General features: G+C 39.9%; 1 protein-coding gene across 1 annotated transcript in view; it reads left to right on the top strand.

Annotated features, from left to right (window-relative positions):
* Positions 1-207: 207 nt before the first annotated feature.
* LOC134223901 (uncharacterized) overlaps positions 208-18,134 on the top strand; it is a 102,995-nt gene continuing 85,068 nt past the window's right edge. The window contains exons 1-2 of the mRNA XM_062703126.1: positions 208-714; positions 826-1,136. Coding sequence (XP_062559110.1) covers positions 1,111-1,136 — 26 coding nt within the window. The 5' untranslated portion in view covers positions 208-714; positions 826-1,110. The remainder of the gene's footprint in view (positions 715-825; positions 1,137-18,134) is intronic.

Genomic DNA, 18,134 nt, shown 5'->3' with positions numbered 1-18,134 from the left:
AAGAAACTCCAAAAATTCGATTGAAGAATTGCGCTCATCACAGGTGGAATAAAACTACGAATTCCTTGCCTACCGGCTCTCTCCTCATTCGTCGTGTCGCGCGCGCGTACCGGCTGCAGCCATCATCAGAGCGTCGAACCACTCGCGACTAGACAGCTGTCGGGTACGGACGTTGGTTACTGCGTCGTCGCCCATGGCCGTGCGTGAGCTTAGTTTCTTTGCGTGTTGCGCGGAATAACCATAACAACGCGTTGCGAAAACATGTGCTTCATCAGCGGCACTGCCGTGGATTGAGAGCCGCTGCAAATATCGATCGACGCTGGGCGTCTGCGGGTTGGAACAACCAGATCAGTGATAGTGTGACAGTGTGGCGGAGTGGCGTTAGCTTTAGCGGACGCAACGTACTTAGGGCAGAAATAGTGATCTATTGTGCATCGTTAGATGAGCTCTGCAATGCAGTTATTAATCGAGTTCAATATTTAGTGTGATCAAATTTGCTAAGCCAGAAATAAAACAACAATCGAGCAGCGAAAAGAGGAATTATTTAGTACCGTTTTGATAGCTTCTGAAGATGTACAATTTGGACGATCGTTAGCCGGCAATCAGTTATACGATCGCACCATGTATTGTGGCAGTGATTTTGGTTCTTTTGGAGTGCAGGATAAATATGTGTTAAAAATGGAAGCTTTTAATATTTAGCTGATGGTATATAGGGTAGTTATGAAAAAGTGTTAACACAAATCCAAATGGTGAAGAGATGGAGGCAACTGATATCTTTATCATATCGATTTTCACGGTGATTTGTTGATTGTTTTTCGATTTGAGTCGTTGAAGTATGAAGCAAAAAAAACAATTTTGCAACTGACGACAGACACGGGGCATTGTGCTCATGGGTAATAGTATTGGAAGACTAGTGTTATATTTGATTGCAGTGGAAAAAAACAAAGAAGTGTGAAGTTGTAGTTCTTATTGAGCACTAGCAACAGATGATTTATTGTTGTTGTTGGCACCCAAGTCGGATTGGTGTGCGATTGTGTTCGCTGGATTGTAACGGATACTGACAGGCGAAGAAAATCAGCAGCAGCAGCACCGACAGAATCTTCCGCAGCCATGGGACTCTTCGGGTGGATCAAAAAGTAAGTAATGAATGTGTGTATAAGTTTATACGACGAGTTTGATGTTTTATTCTACCCATGTACGCGGGTAGATATAATTAGCGAAACAGATCGGCTCTGATGGGATGTTATGGGTATTTCCATTTTTTAACGAAAAAAAGCAGGCGGAAAACAATAATAGCTTAGGCTTAAAACTACTCTCCCATTTGCCAGTTTAGAAACATGTCAATTAAATAAAGCCAGTCAGAAAAACTTATACTAATGAACTACAATATTTTCAAATAATCATATGGAATAAATAGTAGTTTGTGGAACTATTTAGTTGCAAACAGATTATTTTTTCAGCTCGATTTGTACGTTGTACGAGGCTTACATTTTAAAAATACCACGAGTGCTGAAAAAAATCGAGTTTTGCAACGATTTGCACACGCTATTTTTTGCAATAATGCAAAATGGGCTTTAATATGATCAATCTGTACAAAATGGTACAACCTTCTTTACTTCGCATGATCAATTTTGCCAAAAAATCATGTTACTGCAGAAAACAAACAGATTCCATGTTATCGTGCCACATTGTATGCTCGGAAGACCTTGAAAAGCGATAGATAAACCTGTCTTTGGAGAATTTGAATCATTTATTACTTGATACAGAGAATACACTATTTCATAGCTTCCCAAAGTTGGGGGGTCGAGACCACCTTCCATAAGATTTACACAGACTGGGGGGTCGCGACCCACCACTTTGGGAATTATGCACTATTTGAACACTCACCTGTCACCTCACCCAAACTAATTTAGCATAATGTGATCATGTAACTGTTGTAATTGTATGCCCAAAACCACCCCCGTGGCTACACCACTGCCTACAAGACATTTTTCAAATCGAAATCTTCCACATAATGTACATATTCACATCTGAGTTTTCAGAACATTGAAAATTAATGTCCTAGTCGGGTGGTGTAATACTCGGAATATAGGCAATTAACTTTGATTGAACTGGAAAAATGATGGTCAATAACTAAATCTGGAGATATGCACATTTTAATATCTTTTTTTAAATTAAATTTGTTGTTTACTGAAAGTGTTATACCCAGTAAAATCTGCTAGTTAAAAGAAAACTCGGCAGTTTGTGCGTTTCTGCAACCGATTTTTACACTATTTTCTATTTCGATATGGTATATACTGTTTAGAATATTTTTCATAAATGTTACGGGTACTGAGTAGACTTGATCCCTTTTCTCATTTTCGATGTATCACAGTCAAAAATAGATTAACTTACGCGGATTACGCACAGACGCTCTGAAAAACATATAATTCAACAGTAGCCTAAAATTGTTATGATATGGAAATGCTAATATCATCTTCCAAACTTAGACGCACATGTTTATGATAGAATTAGAGGCGAAAGTATAGAATTGATAGTTCCGTTAGGATACGGCAGGCATGAAGAATGTTTTTTTTATAGAAGTCGATTTGAAAGCGAGCGGAGGGCAATATTTGTGATGGCACATATCACACGACCTTCCTTCTGCCAAACTCCCGTATGAAGGGGGAGGGAAGAATATCAGTGTGGAAGCTGATATATCTCCACTGGCAAAAGGAAGGTGGTTTGACTTGCTCATATGCCATCGCGTGCGGAAGGATTTTCTATCGACGAGTGCTGTCTCCAAATTTCTAATATGACATCAGCATTTAGTCGAATAGGATTTTTATTGCACAGTTCTGTTTTCTCATTGCGTCCTTATTCATACTCTCATTGTTGTTATTATTGATACACAATCAGTTTTTAGTGTGCTGTCAAAAGTCAAATTTGGAAATATTCTGAGGGAATTTTCCAAAAACGTGACCGGCATCGCTCTCCCCCTGACGCGGGTTCACTGTAGAGATGTGCGCCGGTTCGAAAATCGGCGGTGGCGGCATAGCGGCGTGGCGATTTTTTTATTACGTTCGTCTTTTTAAAAAATGCAGTCAATCCCTGACCTCTAAAAAATACTTTAAGACAGAATATACGAACCAAATTCCTGAGCTGTAAAGCCTCCTTTCACGGGAGAATCTTATGAAAAATCCTATGAACTTCCCCAGAAAATTCTCTACGCTTACCAAAATATTAATTTTAAAATTATTATCTGCGTGACCTACTTTGAAGTTTCAAGAGAAGCTCTTCGGTATTCCCGTTTACTTCTTCGACGTTTACATGAGACGTTCTTCAGAATTTTCACTGAAAACTACTCCAAATTTCTACAGGAAAATATGCAGAATATCCACGGAGTTGATTTCGTAGTGATGGGCAAGCAGATGAAACGAGTGATGAGGTTGAAACCCATTAGCGAATGAATCTGTGTGTTGAGGATACGGGGCAAATTTTTCAATTACAGCCTAATCAACCTTTACAAACGATAAATCCGATGACGTGAAGGACACGTTTTATGAATGACTTGATAAAGCCTATGCAAAGTGCCCAAAGCATGACATGAAAATTGTTGTCGGAGACGCTAACGCTCAGGTCGGTATAGAGGACTTTTTCCGTCCCATAATCGGTAGGGAGAGCCTTAACTCCGCTACCAATGGCAACGGCCTACGGCTAGTAAATTTCGCTGCTGTCAGAGGGATGGCCATCAGTAGCACCTACTTTTCACGAAAGAACATCCGAACATCTTGCAACCAAATAGAGCATGTTTTGGTGGATGGGCGCCATTTCTTGGACGTTATCGATGTGCGGACAGTTAGAGGTCCGAACATTGACTCTTATCACTACCTTGTTGTCAGTAAAATTCGATCACGGTTGTCAACTGTATCGAACGAAAGATCACAGTCAACGATGTGTTACAATATCCAGCGATTGTCGGCGGAAGGACTATCGGATGAGTACCACCAGAAGCTTGTCGAACGGATAAGTGCAACCAACAACGTTAGCGACAACATCAACGATCTATGGGAGTCGATCCATGGAGCGGTGAGCGCAACAGCACGAGAAGTGGTAGGCACTGCACAGAGGCGACCCAGGACGGGTTGGTTCAATGTGGAGTGTGACAGACGAGGAGAACGTTGCCAGAAGCCGTATGATGGTGTCGGGTACTCGATCGAATAGAGATCGGTACAAGGAAGCAAGAACAGCCACAGGTTAGGAAAGCTATTAAAGAGCTGAAACACAATAAGGCTGCGGGTAAGGACCAGCTCCCTGCTGAACTTCTCAAACATGGCAATGAGCAGTATTCTGTTCAACAGATTGAGACCGCTTGAAGAGTCCTTCGTCGGCGAATACCAAGCAGGTTTTCGTGAGGGCCGATCAACGACGGATCAAATGTTTACCCTGAGACAAATCCTTGATAAATTCCGGGAGTACAACTTGCAGACACATCTTCTGGTTATTGATTTCAAGGCGTTGTACGATTCAGTGAAACGGAATGAATTATGGCAAATTACGCTTGAACATGGTTTTCCGGCGTAACTGACACGGCTGATTCGAATAACGTTGGACAGATCGAAATCAAGTACAATGGTTGCGGATGAGATATCGACGGCATTTGTTACCTTAGATGGATTAAAGCAGGGTGATGCACTCTCGAATCTACTGTTCAATATAGCGCTCGAGGGAGCGATTAGGAGAGCTGGTGTGCAAAGAAGCGGTACCATTATCACAAAATCGCACATGCTCCTAGGATTTGCGGACGATATCGGTATTATCGGAATTGATCGCCGTGCCGTGGAAGAGGCTTTTGTGCCTTTTAAGAGGGAGACAGCGAGGATTGGACTCACGATCAATACCAGCAAAACGAAGTACATGGTCGCTGGCAATCAACATGGGTTCATTAGTGGTGGTGGTAGCGAAATGGTGCTGGATGGTGAAAAATTTGAAGTGGTAGAAGAATTTGTGTATCTTGGAACATTAGTGACGTGCGATAATGATGATACCCGCGAGGTGAAAAGGCGTATTGCAGCTGCAAATAGGGCTCATTACGGACTTCGTAACCAGCTTAAGTCCCGTAGTATGCAAAAGAAAACAAAACTCGCTCTTTATACTACTCTGATTCTTTATACGGTGACTTTATACGGCCATAAAACATGGACGTTAAAGGAGGCTGAGCCTAAGGTATTGCGGACAATACTCGTCTGTAAACAGGAGAACGGTATCTGGCGGCGTCGCGTGAATCACGAGTTGTACCAGGTGTATGAAGGGCTGGATATTTTTAAGCTTATACAACACGGCAGACTACGGTAGGCTGCACACGTTGTTCGTATGCCGAAAGAACGTCAAGCAAAGGCAATATTTAATAGAGAACCCGGAAGAGGACGCAGACTTCGTGGAAGGCCACGTACACGATAGCTTTTTGCAGTTGAAGAGGACCTGAGGGCGCTCAATGTTCAGGGCGGCTGGAAGCGATTGGCCCAGGATCGAGTCCAGTGGAGAGGGATACTCCATTCGGCGTAGGTTCATCGAAGAGCTGTACCCCATCAAGTATCAAGTAAGTATCCACGGAAAGTTCCTTGGAATTTCAATTGAGCATTCTTTAAAATTTACACATAAATTATTACGACTATCCACCGGAAACCCTAACGAATTTTCACGGAGGACGGAAAATTCTTCAGAATTTCCGCAAGAGATTGTTCAAAATGTGGATTGCAACAAAACAAACGAAATTGCTCGAATTAACATAGTAAATGTTGGGTATTTCAACAGAAATTTCAGAAGAAGGTCGTTTGGCTAAAAAATATTTGGAGGAAATCCTTTCTTGGCCGAATAACACGTTAAGCCGGAGGCCATCAAGCCGAATTTCATTTGGCCACGATGAACGTTTGCGAAACGGTTATTAGATCGAAAACGGTTTGACCGAAAATTTCATTTGGCCAAAGCGACGTACGGCCGAACTGGTAATTTGGCTGAAAAATCTGTTTGCCCTCACAGGTCGTTTGACTAAATAGGTCATCAGGCCAAATGCCATTTGACTGAAATGGTCGTTCGACAGAAATTTAGCCAAACGAGTCATACGGTCAAATGACAATTGCTGAACGAGCATAACGAGTCAAAAATGTTCACCTGTTTGGCCAAATGACATTTCCGGCCAAATAGCCTTTTTACCAAACCAACTATTTTGGCTAAATGAGCTTTTCGGTCAAATAACCATTTCGGCAAATGATATTTTCGAAAATTGATATATAAACGACTTTTTCGGCCAAATGCCTAGTTTCAGCCGTATGTCCATTTCGACTAAATGCCATTTTTGCCAGATGGGTTTTGGCCTAATGGCTTGTTCATCAAATGATATATTCAGCTAAACACCTTTCTGCAAAATGGCCCTTCCCGTCATTTGGCCGAAAGTCATTCGGCGAAAGGCCATTTGTTCGAATGCCACTTGGCCAAATAGTACGTTACCCAACCATTTAAGCTGAATAATATACTTTTTTTCTAGCTAAATAGTCTTCTATTTTGATTGATTTCCGGAATTTCCACGGAAACTTCTACAGACTTCTTCAAATTTATATTTACTGTTATCATTTACTTTAGACATTTAACAATTATTATTCAGGTCTGTCTTCAAATTTGAATCAGCGTGGAAATTATAGATCAGAGGTGTGCCAAATTTTGGACGGCGGCGCGACGGTGCAAAAATGTCGGCGGAGTTGGCCGCGCACACGTCTTGTCCAGTGGCACGGAGCCAAAAGCTGGCTAATGCCTTCCGCCAGTATCCGTTCTAGAATTAATAGCAACATGGATCCGGAACAATTCAATCCGGTACATGGATGAATCCGTCTCCAGCCGAGGTGTCGATTACGGAGTCTCCGAACCCAACCTGACTAAATTCGAGAGTTTATCCCACCAGTTAGCATTACCATTAGCATTGTAACGGTGTAATTCGTAGATTGGACACTAGTGATACTCATGTTTAACCTTTGAGATCCTTATCTAGAATGCTATCAGAAACCAAGAAGGGGAGTGATCCTTGATTCCTGTCTTAGACAAAAATTACAAAAGCATGAGGATTACAACTCCTGGCCACGCCCATCTTCACCGCAACTAGGGAAAGGAAGGAAGTGTTGATGTGGTACTTAATTAACGAGAGGCCACCGATATAGCGACACCCTCATAAGTTCCACGGAGTTGGATATCCTCATTAGGTATTCGTTGGGTCAGGATTCGCCTCTAGCTGGCAATGTAACCATGGTAGATCTTACCCCGTAACACACCACGTAAAGGTGTAGTATTCTCCTCTTAATGTAAAATAGTTCTTCTCTATGCAAAGTCTTGTTGATTGTAATTATGTGCGTACTTTTGTCTTCCAAGTTGCGTCTGATTTTTGTTTAAGTAACCAATCTTCCAACAAGATAATAGCTTCTTTTACAGATACACTGGGAAACAATGTTTTTCTTCATTCAATAACAAAAACACTGAAGAAGTTCTCAAGAGGAGGATGAAATACGTATCTGTAAAATACACTAAAATTAATTAGTGGAAGTAAAAGAAAGAAAATAGTCGTTTAAACGTCTCCCCTCTAAGACGCTCGCAAATAATTTATCAAGGATATCTAATAATCGCATTTTTTTCTACCTTAATTGGCGATCTGATCCTTTCGCAACAAGGAAGATCGAATTATCCTAAAGTAATCTCTGCTGGCAGCAGAATTCGGGACCGCTTTGCGATTTGGGCGTAACTTATTTTGTAAACAAACATTGGAAGGCGAATTCCTGCTAAAACAAGCATTTCATAAGCATTTCATATGGATCCGACAGATTAAGCTTTCCTCCACCAGATAAGGGAATTAGTTTAGGATGAAAACGCTTGCATTCTTCGTAATCCATAAAGCAATGTTTGTTTACAAAATAAGTTACGCCCAAATCGCAAATCAGTCCCGAATTATGGCTCTAATAGTTACATGTCATTCTGAACTAAATCCTGGCCTTCAGATGCAGAATTTTATAACCAACGGAGAGCAGCGCTTTCAAAAACCAGAAGTTCAGCAGTCAAAGGGAACATCAGGCATCATTTTACCGTCGACCTACCTCTCAACGTTTTTTTATTATCCTAACCAGTGTTGTAAAATGTCATTTGCATTCATTTATATAATTTTCCCAGAACTTTTTTAAGTAGTTAGCTATCAACTATCAAGTATGGCGAACTTATAGCACTTAAATGTGGCTACAACTTTGTCTAGCAAGACATTGATGTAGATATGTAATCTGGGGCATGGGAGGCAAAATTTAATTCAAATGACATTATGTCAAATGACACGTGACATTTTGGATTTACTCTCTAGCCTCAGATGTGGTCAGATGTTACATTTAGAGCAATATACACTTGCACAAAAATATAGCACTACTCAAGCGTTATGCGTACATCTAAAATTATGAAGTAAATTTGGCTTCTGAAGAAAGTTATGAACAAATTAGTCAAATGACATACAGATTTTCATTTTGAAGAGTTAAATTTTGAGTTTTAATTATTTGGCGAAGCCCTCGGTTGTCTTGCCCTCCAGTCCAGCCTTCCCTTAAATTAAATCTTCGTTACTTTGCTCCGGCGGAACCAATTTCCTGAATTTAATTTTAGGATTAAAAAAACACCCAAATAAGAATTAAAAAAATAGAATTCATTTCAGCACCGCTCAAATGGCAAAGATTTCGTTAAGTTCATTGGCGCACTTTATTATTAAACTAACTTATTATTAAACTTGTGTGCATTTAGACTAAAACTGTTTATATGATGCTGATGAACTGGCAGCAAGACTCACTTCCGACGAGATTCATGCACGGAAAAATAAAATAAATATGCAGCACTGCACGGTGTTATCTGTCACAAATTAGAGCTTGTTATGTCGCTGACAACGTCGCTGGCACCAAATTGAAGTTCGAAAGTCGATTTCCACACTTCCGAACGCTCTTCCGACAATGTGTTGGTAGCAAATTCAAATTTTGTTCTGACGTTCATGATGTCGCGGAAGTAAGTTCGGAAATAAAAAGTCCGAAGTCGGAATACAATTTAGTACTGGCGACACAATAACTAATTTGACGTTTAAGGTACACATAATGCATTTGAAATAAACTCGTTATAGACTAATGCTACGTTTTGACAGGGCAAGTGAATTGAACAACTCAGTTGAATTCAATTGACTTGCCAAAAGTTGAACATGTTCAACTTTCTTTTCGTTCAAGTGAATTGAATTAAGGTGTTTACACGTTCAGTTCGCGTTAGATTCAAGCGACTTGCTCAATTCACTTGCCTTGTCTAAACGTAGCATAACGCAAAATGAACTCCCCCAAGAAATTATGATGTTTGAGCGGGTCGCATAATGAACGCAAAATGAACTTTTGTTCGAGAAGACGACACGCTCAGTGAGTGAATTTGATGAACTCCTGCACAGGTCTATATGGAGAAGAGTTCGTTTTGGCATCTCTCAAGCGATGAAAAATGAACCCAACCCTAAAATCTCCGTTAAGTTCTTTTGGTGCACTGCTGCATCCTCTTACTTAACTTCACTCTTCTGACGTTTAGCAGTGATTTGTTCACAAGGACTACAAAATCTGATTTTTTTGCCAACAACGATCGATATGAATGAAATATGCTTCCCAGTGGCTTTTGCGAGGTAAACCATTATAAACACATTTCTTCGTCATAGTTAATTGAAATTTAATTGCTTAATTTCTAAAATGGACAAACAGCCAAATATAAACAAACCACTGCTACCTGTCAAACTAATGAACGGGTATTCATCTCATTCATTTGTGACGTCAGAATGCAGCACTCTATGGGGCAGTGCATAGGTTAATTATTTGACGTTTGAGCGGTGCGGAAGTTCATTTTGAATGAACTCGATGTATGAAAGAGTGTTAATTTTTAGTAAACAGCGCACCGCTCAAACGTCATTGTGTTCATTCGATGCACCTCCCTATTAGGTTCTGCAGCGTCTGTATCTAACCTTAAACTGATGACTGATTAGTAGTACTTCGCGTTGGACTCGGAGGCAGCCAACCAATCACGAACTCGAACCTTGTCGGAGTCCTCGTCGGAGTCAGTTGAAAGTACTACTGAACTGTCAAAAAAGTTCATTTGACGAGGATTGACTTCATTCGTGACGTCATGCTGCAGAACCTAATTAGGCTCTGCAGCATGACGTCACGAATGAATTCGGTCCTCGTCGAATGAACTTTTTTGACAGTTCAGTAGTACTTTCCACTGACTCCGACACGGTTCGAGTTCGTGATTGGTTGGCTGCCCCCGAGTCCAACGCGAAGTACTACTAATCAGTCATCAGTTTGAGGTTAGATACAGACGCTGCAGAACCTAATAGACCAACGCAAAATGAACTACCCTATGAAATTATGACGTTTGAGCGGGTCGTAAATGAACGCCAAATGAACTTTTGTTCGAGACTCCGCTCCAGTGTCAAAATCCATTTGATGAGTTCATCAAATTCACTCATCTAATTAATTTTGACACTTGAGCGGGGTATTCACTCGAACAAAAGTTTATTTTGCGTTTATTATACGACCCGCTCAAACGTCACACATAATTTCCTCGCGAGTTCTTTTTGCGTTGGTCTATGAGGCAGTGGATGCTGGGTCATTAGGTCGAAGGCCGTTAGGCCGAAGGAAGAAGGAAGAAGGAAGAAGGAAAAATGAAGTAGGAAGATGGAAGAAGGGAAAAGGAAGAAGGAAGAAGAAAGAAGGAGAAGGAAGAAGGAATAAGGAAGAAGGAAGAAGGAAGAAAGAAAAAGGAAGAAGTAAGAAAGAAAAAGGAAGAAGGAAAAAGGAAGAACGAAGAAGGAAGAAGGAAGAAGAAAGAAGAAAGAGGGAAAAATAAGGAAGTAGGAAGAAGAAATAAGGAAAAAAGAAGAAGGAAAAAGAGAAAAGAGAAAAGGAAAAAGGAAGAAGAAAGAAGGAAGAAGATAGAAAAAAGAAGAAAGAAGGAAGAAGAAATAAGGAAGCAGGAAGAAAGAAAAAGGAAAAAGGAAGAAGGAAGAAGGAAAAAGGAAGAAAGAAGAAGGAAGAAGGAAGAAGGAAGAAGGAAGAAGGAAGGAGGAAGAAGGAAGAAAGAAGAAGGAAGTAGGAAGAAGGAAAAAGGGAAAAGGAAAAAGGAAGAAGAAAGAGATAGCAGGAAGAAGAAAGAAGGAAGAAGGAGAAGAATCTGGAGAAAGAAAATGGAAGAAGGAAGAAGGAAGAAGAAAAAAAGAAGAAGGAAAAGAATCTGGAGAAAGAAGATGGAAGAAGGAAGAAGGAAGAAGGAAGAAGGTAGAAGGAAGAAGAAAATAGGAAGAAGGAAGATGGAAGAAAGAACATGGGAGAAAGAAGGAAGAAATCGGAAGAAAAAAGAAAGAAGATGGAAGAAGAAAGAAGGTAGAAGGTAGAGGGAAGAAGGAAGACGGAGAAGAAATAGAAAGAAAGAAGATGGAAGAAGGAAGAAAGAAGAAAGAAGGAAGACGGGAGAAAGAAGAAAGAAAACGGAAGAAAGAAGAAAGAAGGTAAAAGGAAGAGGAAAGAAGAAATAAGGAAAAAAGAAGAAGGAAGGAGGTAGATAAATAAGAAATAAGGAAGAAGATAGAAAGGAGAAGAAAGCGAAGAAGGAAAAATTAATAAGAAATCAGAAGGAAGAAAGAAGGAATTTTTGAGAAGGAAGAAGAAAAAAGGAAGAAACAAGAAGAAAGAAAAAAGCAAAAGAAAGAAGGATAAAAGAAGAAGGAAGAAAAAAGAAGGGAGAAAGGAGAAAGAAGAAGGAAAAAGAAGAAGAAAGTAGAAAGAAGACGGGTGAGGAAAAGAAGAAAGAGGAAGAAGGAAGAAAGAAGAAGGAAGAGTTAGCAGGAAGAGGAAGAAGGAAGAACAAATTAATAAGAAGAATGAAGGAGGAAAGAAGGAAGAAAGAAGGGAGAAGAATCCAGAAAGAAGAATTAAGTAAGTAACGAAAAAGAAGAAGAGCGAAAACGAAAATAAAGAAGAAGAAGGAAAAAGGTAAGATAGAAGAAACTTCAACATCTCTATATTAAATTGATTACCTTATATCTCTCTCCTCAGCTTCCACACCGATACTCTTCCCTCCCTCTTCATACGAGAAGGAAGGTCGTGAGATTTATATCATCACAAAAATTGCCCTCCGCTCGGTTTCAAATCCACTTCTATAAAACATTCTTTATGCCTGGCGTATTCTAACGGAATTATCAAATCTGTACATTCACCTCTCATTCTATCATGTACATGTACGCCTGAGTTTAGAAAATGATATTAGTATTTCCATATCATTGTGAAAAGCGTTTAACTTCACACAAAAGTAATGCATTCATCTCATTTATGTAATATCACTAAGAGCTCATTTGGAAACTCTAAGAAGTCCAAGATACGTAAAACAATAGGCTTTGAAAAGTAATCTAAAATTAGAAGATACCTACTTCTAAGGGAACTGCAGAATTTTTGTTATTGCACAGAGGGTTTTGTTATTCCAAAGTAGAATTTGAAAGATGGTTTCAAAGTGGTTTCTGAAGCGGGTCGCTATTTTACGCGGCTTTTTTATGCAAATTTTAGAATTCACGCGTTATTTACACGGATTTAGGAATCTATGCGTTTTTACGCGGTCTTACGTGTTTTTTACGCGGCACGTATTCCCAGCGACTGTAATTTATTAGGATTTTCGAAAAAAAATCACTAACCCATGATTGAAATGCATCCAGAACTGTGACTTCATCATCGCTTCACCATTGATAATAAAAGACGCGATGTTATGCTCCACATCCGCTACCGCCGCCGCGCCAATGAGTCACGGTTCCGCGCACGCTTCATGAGCGAACTCCTATATGCCACCGGCTCGGCTTCATTCACAAGAGCGCCTGTTAATTTGAATTTCCACTACATTTCCCATTACGGTTCCGCTCCCGCTTGACCCGGTTGTTGAGTTGGTTTTATCTGCATCATCATCGCTGCGCGCCTCCTCAGCCATCATGATATATCATTTCGCGCACCGACAACAACGACTGGCAGTGACTACCTGTTCTGGACGAACTGACGCCCCTGATGGTAAATGGCCATTGTTGCTGTACCATATTGCGCTGCGCACACCCACAGTGCCACAAATGGTGCAAAATTCCAAAATTCCAATTATTGTGGAAGTTGCTTTTCTTCGCATCAACATAAGAAATCGCTTTCCATATTCTGAAACCGACTTTCCATATCCTGAAACCTATTTAGTTCCATATATTTCGAACATACAAAAATAGAACATTGTCGTTGTTAATGTGTGCAAATATTATTCAACAATTTCATACAAATGCATAGTCCAGTATCGGAAACCGAAGCTACGTACAAATATAAGTTTGTACTGTTGCTATACACATCATAGGTGGATCATTTCCCCTCGAGCACGGCGATTTTTATGACCATCATCATAATGCACACAATTCAATGTAGGTACCAGGGCTCTGGAGCTGGACAGGTGCTCGATGCACCTTTTCGCGGGTGATGCAGAACTAATTTATGTATCTCTGGTTGATTTGACTGACTATGGTGGCAGTTCAGCGGCATGGCCGTGGAATAACATCTGCTGTCACAGAGTGCGATTTTGTTTTCATTCCTCTTACCTCCATTCTGGGAGTCTATACGGTAGAAATGTTACGCATGACTTCCTCCCGAAGTGTTCATGATAGCGGGTTGGATATTCTTTGCGTATCCGTCGCTGGTCGGGGATGACAACCACAACCACTACGGAAGCATATTCTGCAAATCGTCCGCAGACCCGCTATGTTCTTTGTTGAGTTCAAGGATTTTCTTTGTTCTAGAAGGTGTAATCCATTTTGAATAGGTACTGCATAGACACAAAATGCGTTAAATCTGAACGCTGTATTACCGTGACGAGGCAATGGGCGTTGTCGATGAATGTCCCCACTTTCGCACAACAAGGCGTTAAATTATCTCACAAAACAATAAAGTTAAGCAGGCGATGATAATGACATGTAGGTATTTATACCTCATGCAGGAGCGACGACCTCGATAACAGAAATTGGTATGGACTAGTCTTGCATAAGAGATAGAATACCAAAAAATTATCTCAACAATAATATGCAAAATACTGTAGGCATAACATGCTTAGGTATTTCAATATCAAACGCATCACAAATTATTATTCGTTTGGTATTGAAATACGTAAGCATGTTATGCTTTAAGTATTTTGGATATTAATTTGTGGTATTATTTTTTTGTGTGTCATAAGACGAGTTTGTATTATTCCATTTAATTCCACTACTTTATTGTACCTTTAACGGATACGTATTTCGACCTCAACAGTAAAGCCGTCTTCAGTGTCTCGTACTTGACTCGACTTATTGTTTGATATTTCACATCTTATGCAAGGATAGGTCATAACAGAGCATGGTCCTAATAACAGAACGAGGTATTATTCAGTTAGTTTCTGCTGCTCGGGTGGGGATAATTCCAGGGACAACGTTTTAGCATTTTCCGTTAAAATTTCGATCAATTTTCCGTTCAAATTTTGACGAATTTCCCGAGGAGTTCCCGAAAAATTTAACTTGAAAATTCCGAAGCATTTTCCGTGAAAATATCGATGAAATTTCTCATTGGTATCTCCAAGGGAAACTCATAGATATTTTCACGGAAAATGTTTTGGAATTTTCTCGTTAAATTTATAGGTGCTCCAAACTGATGATTCAATTAACTTTTCCCGTCAAAATGTTTTATTCGCTCAATCGATTCTTTGGCTTATTTAAGGTCAACTAAAGAACCCATATTTTTGACAAACAAAAATCGAAAAAGTAATGAGGCTTCCAAAAATAGGGGTTCTTCGGGAAAGTTCACCTCAAATAAGCCAAAGAATCGACTGAGACAATAAAACGAGATACAATTTTTGACGGGAAAGGTCAATTGTTTGAGAATTATTTAGAGCTTTTTAGTCGAATACATACAATCGCCACAAGACAAATTAGTTGAATTTTACTACTTTACGGGAAAAAAATCCGGAACCTAAAAGTGGCAAAATGAGTCATGATTTCTGGAAAAATGTGTGTTTTTATGTTTCGAAAATACACCATGGAAAAAGGTCATGAAATCATGACTCTTTTTGCTGTAACGCAATCTTGCAGTTACGTTTTGGATATTTGATGACGAAAAGTGACAAACTGAGTCATGATATCATGAACCATGCACTCCGGAACCATGAGTCAAAGTTATGAAAACAGAATCATAATTCATGGATCTGGCATCTGACATTTATGATTCCGATTTATTTGACGGAAAGCTACCATCTAGGTCATGATATCATGACGCATGCACAATGGGGCAGTGCGCCAAATGAACTCTTTGACGTTTGAGTGGTGCGCTGTTTACTACAAATGAACACCTTTTCATATATCGAATTCATTCTAAATGAATTTCGGCACCGCTCAAAAGTCAAATAATGAACCCATGCACTACCCCATGGTTTCATGAACTAACATGAACTTTCATGAACTAAAGTCATAAAAGTAGGCAAATAATTCATGAGCCTGATATCTGTCATTTATGATTCCTTGGGTTTAATTCAAATCTTCAAATCTCAAAATAAAAATCCCTAACTCTCCAGTCCATTTTTTCCACTCAAAGATGCCTAAGACATACATATTTATTAGAATATTTTTTGTGGCAACCTCAGTTAAAATCATGTATAACTGACTAAAAAATCTGTCAGCAGCTAAGGGGAAGCAGGGGAGTTCATGATTTTTTCCTTGTTTAATATTTTCTATACTTACAATTATCCATTTGTTAGCTTACTTGGCAATGATCACAAATAGCTCGCTCTCAACAGCTGGATCATAGTTAGCGTGGTTTTACAGTGCCTCCTTCAGCCAACCGAACTCGCACAGGAACGACCCCAACTGGAAGTCATTGTCCATGCAGATAAACGCCATCCGTTCAACGTGTGACACCTCACCGTGAGAACCGAGAAAGTCCTCCAGGCGTGCCTCCTTCAGTGCCGGAACGTGCTCGTTCTTCTGATAGTACACGTTCGACAGTATTCAATACGCAGCTCTGAGACGACGGGCTCTCGGGCCGTCATTAGTGTTTGAACGCACTTGAACTTGATCTGCTTGAGGAGGGCATGTCGGTTCACTATTTGAGGTGTTGATTTCGGGAGTATGTTTGAGTGAATCGTGGTTGCACTTATGTTCCAAGACGCTTGCCAGTACTGCCGTCGGCACCATCCGTAAATCGACTACGGTGCTCAGCCTTTTGGAAATCTTGTAATCCAGGTTCCGCACATAGACCAGCAGGCAGGAACTGTTCAGTGAAGGAGGTTCCCTACAAGAACACAATTTGGTTATACAAACGAGAAATAAAACCCAGAATGATCCACCTAGCAATGATTGTGCCTTTCTCGTACATAATTAATCAATCCAACCTGGAATATTAGTTGAAATGCTGAGTTATTTGTGAGCTTATTTTCAAAAATTCTAAGTAAAGTATTATTAGCGTGTGCGTTTTATTCGATCTTTTTTTATTATGCTTTAAAGCTGCAGAAGCGTTATGGCGTTATGAACGTAACTTGCATGCTATCAAAACTTGTGTTGCATTTGTTGTACTCAAGTCTTGTACTAAAGCGAGTAGAAGAGCTTGCATGGGTTGATTCTACAAGGCATTTTATAGCATGTTATCACTTTTTCGCGATATATCATAACCATTTGAATATTTAGAATTTTTTGGAATGTGCAATCGTTATGAAATTCAATAGTGATCAACTACGCTTTATTTGTCGATTGCAACTTGCTGTGAGAGAATCGGTTAAGAATTACTATGTGAAAAATTGGCTAATGTTTTTTATGGCACATGTGCACACACACACACACACACACACACACACACACACACACACACACACACACACACACACACACACACACACACACACACACACACACACACACACACACACACACACACACGGACAGACAGACATTTGCTCAGTTCGTCAAGCTGAGTCGATTGGTATATAACACTATGGGTCTCTGAGCCTTCTATAAAAAGTTTGATTTTGGAGTGAAATGATAGCCTTTCGGTACAACTTTGTTGTACGAGAAAGGCAAAACGATTTAACCCCTATCCGATTCGGATTCGACTGCTACGGGGAGAGTTTGTTTTGCAAAATTGGACTGTCTGGAGACGGCGGATTGCCAGTACACAAATTTTACACTTTTCGAAAGAAACTTTTTTTTCCTAGCTGCTTCGCGGACACCCAACTGACAAGATTGCGTTACGCTGATTTCAGAATTTTTTTTTACATTTTTCATGATTCTGAGTCATGTTTTCATGACTCTGAGTCATGTTTTTAAGACTCAGAGTCGTTTTTCATGACTCAAAGTCATGAAAACGTGACTCGGAGACGTGATATTATATTTATGAAAATGGGAATAGCATTTTGATAACGCCTCTGGTGGTTACTACCTTAGTTTAAGACAAAAATGATATTATTATTCATGGTTATCGTAGTTTAGGTCATGATATCATGAATTGTAGTCATGATATCAAGAAGTAACAAGTTTTATGAAATCATGACTCTTTAGTCATGGATTTGGCAACGGATTTTATCGCGTGTTGGGTGCACAGATACAAAAATCCAGTGTATTTACGTTAAGAATCATGTACATAAATGGAACGCCATTTCAGCATAATTCCGCACGTGATATAGCCTAAATGTATACAATATTTGACATAATTATGGGCTTCGTGGCCGTGCGGTTAGCAACGTCAATCGTCTAGACGCATGTGCTGTGGAGTGTGGGTTCGATTCTCGCCCCGGTAAGGAGAAAACTTTTCGTAAAGATGGTTCAAAGTTGTCCACTGGGTGTTATGTGAATGTCCTGTCCGTTATCTCATGCTAGATGTTAAGTGTTCAGTCTGTGCGACCTCTGGTCGAAGACGGTGATTCTGTCTTTAAAAAAATAATATTGCATTCAAGTTGTGATCAAACTTGTTTGAAGGAGGACCTTTTCAGCGTAGATTAGCGTAAAGTTTTGCATCTCAGGTTTTACGCGTTGTTTACTTTTTTTTCTGTGTGGAGTTGTG

This window comes from Armigeres subalbatus, chromosome 3 (genome assembly GCF_024139115.2).
Source record: "Armigeres subalbatus isolate Guangzhou_Male chromosome 3, GZ_Asu_2, whole genome shotgun sequence".
Classification (NCBI taxonomy): domain Eukaryota; kingdom Metazoa; phylum Arthropoda; class Insecta; order Diptera; family Culicidae; genus Armigeres; species Armigeres subalbatus.
Note: the sequence above shows the minus strand (reverse complement) of the source record. Positions and strands in the feature narration are given on the sequence as shown.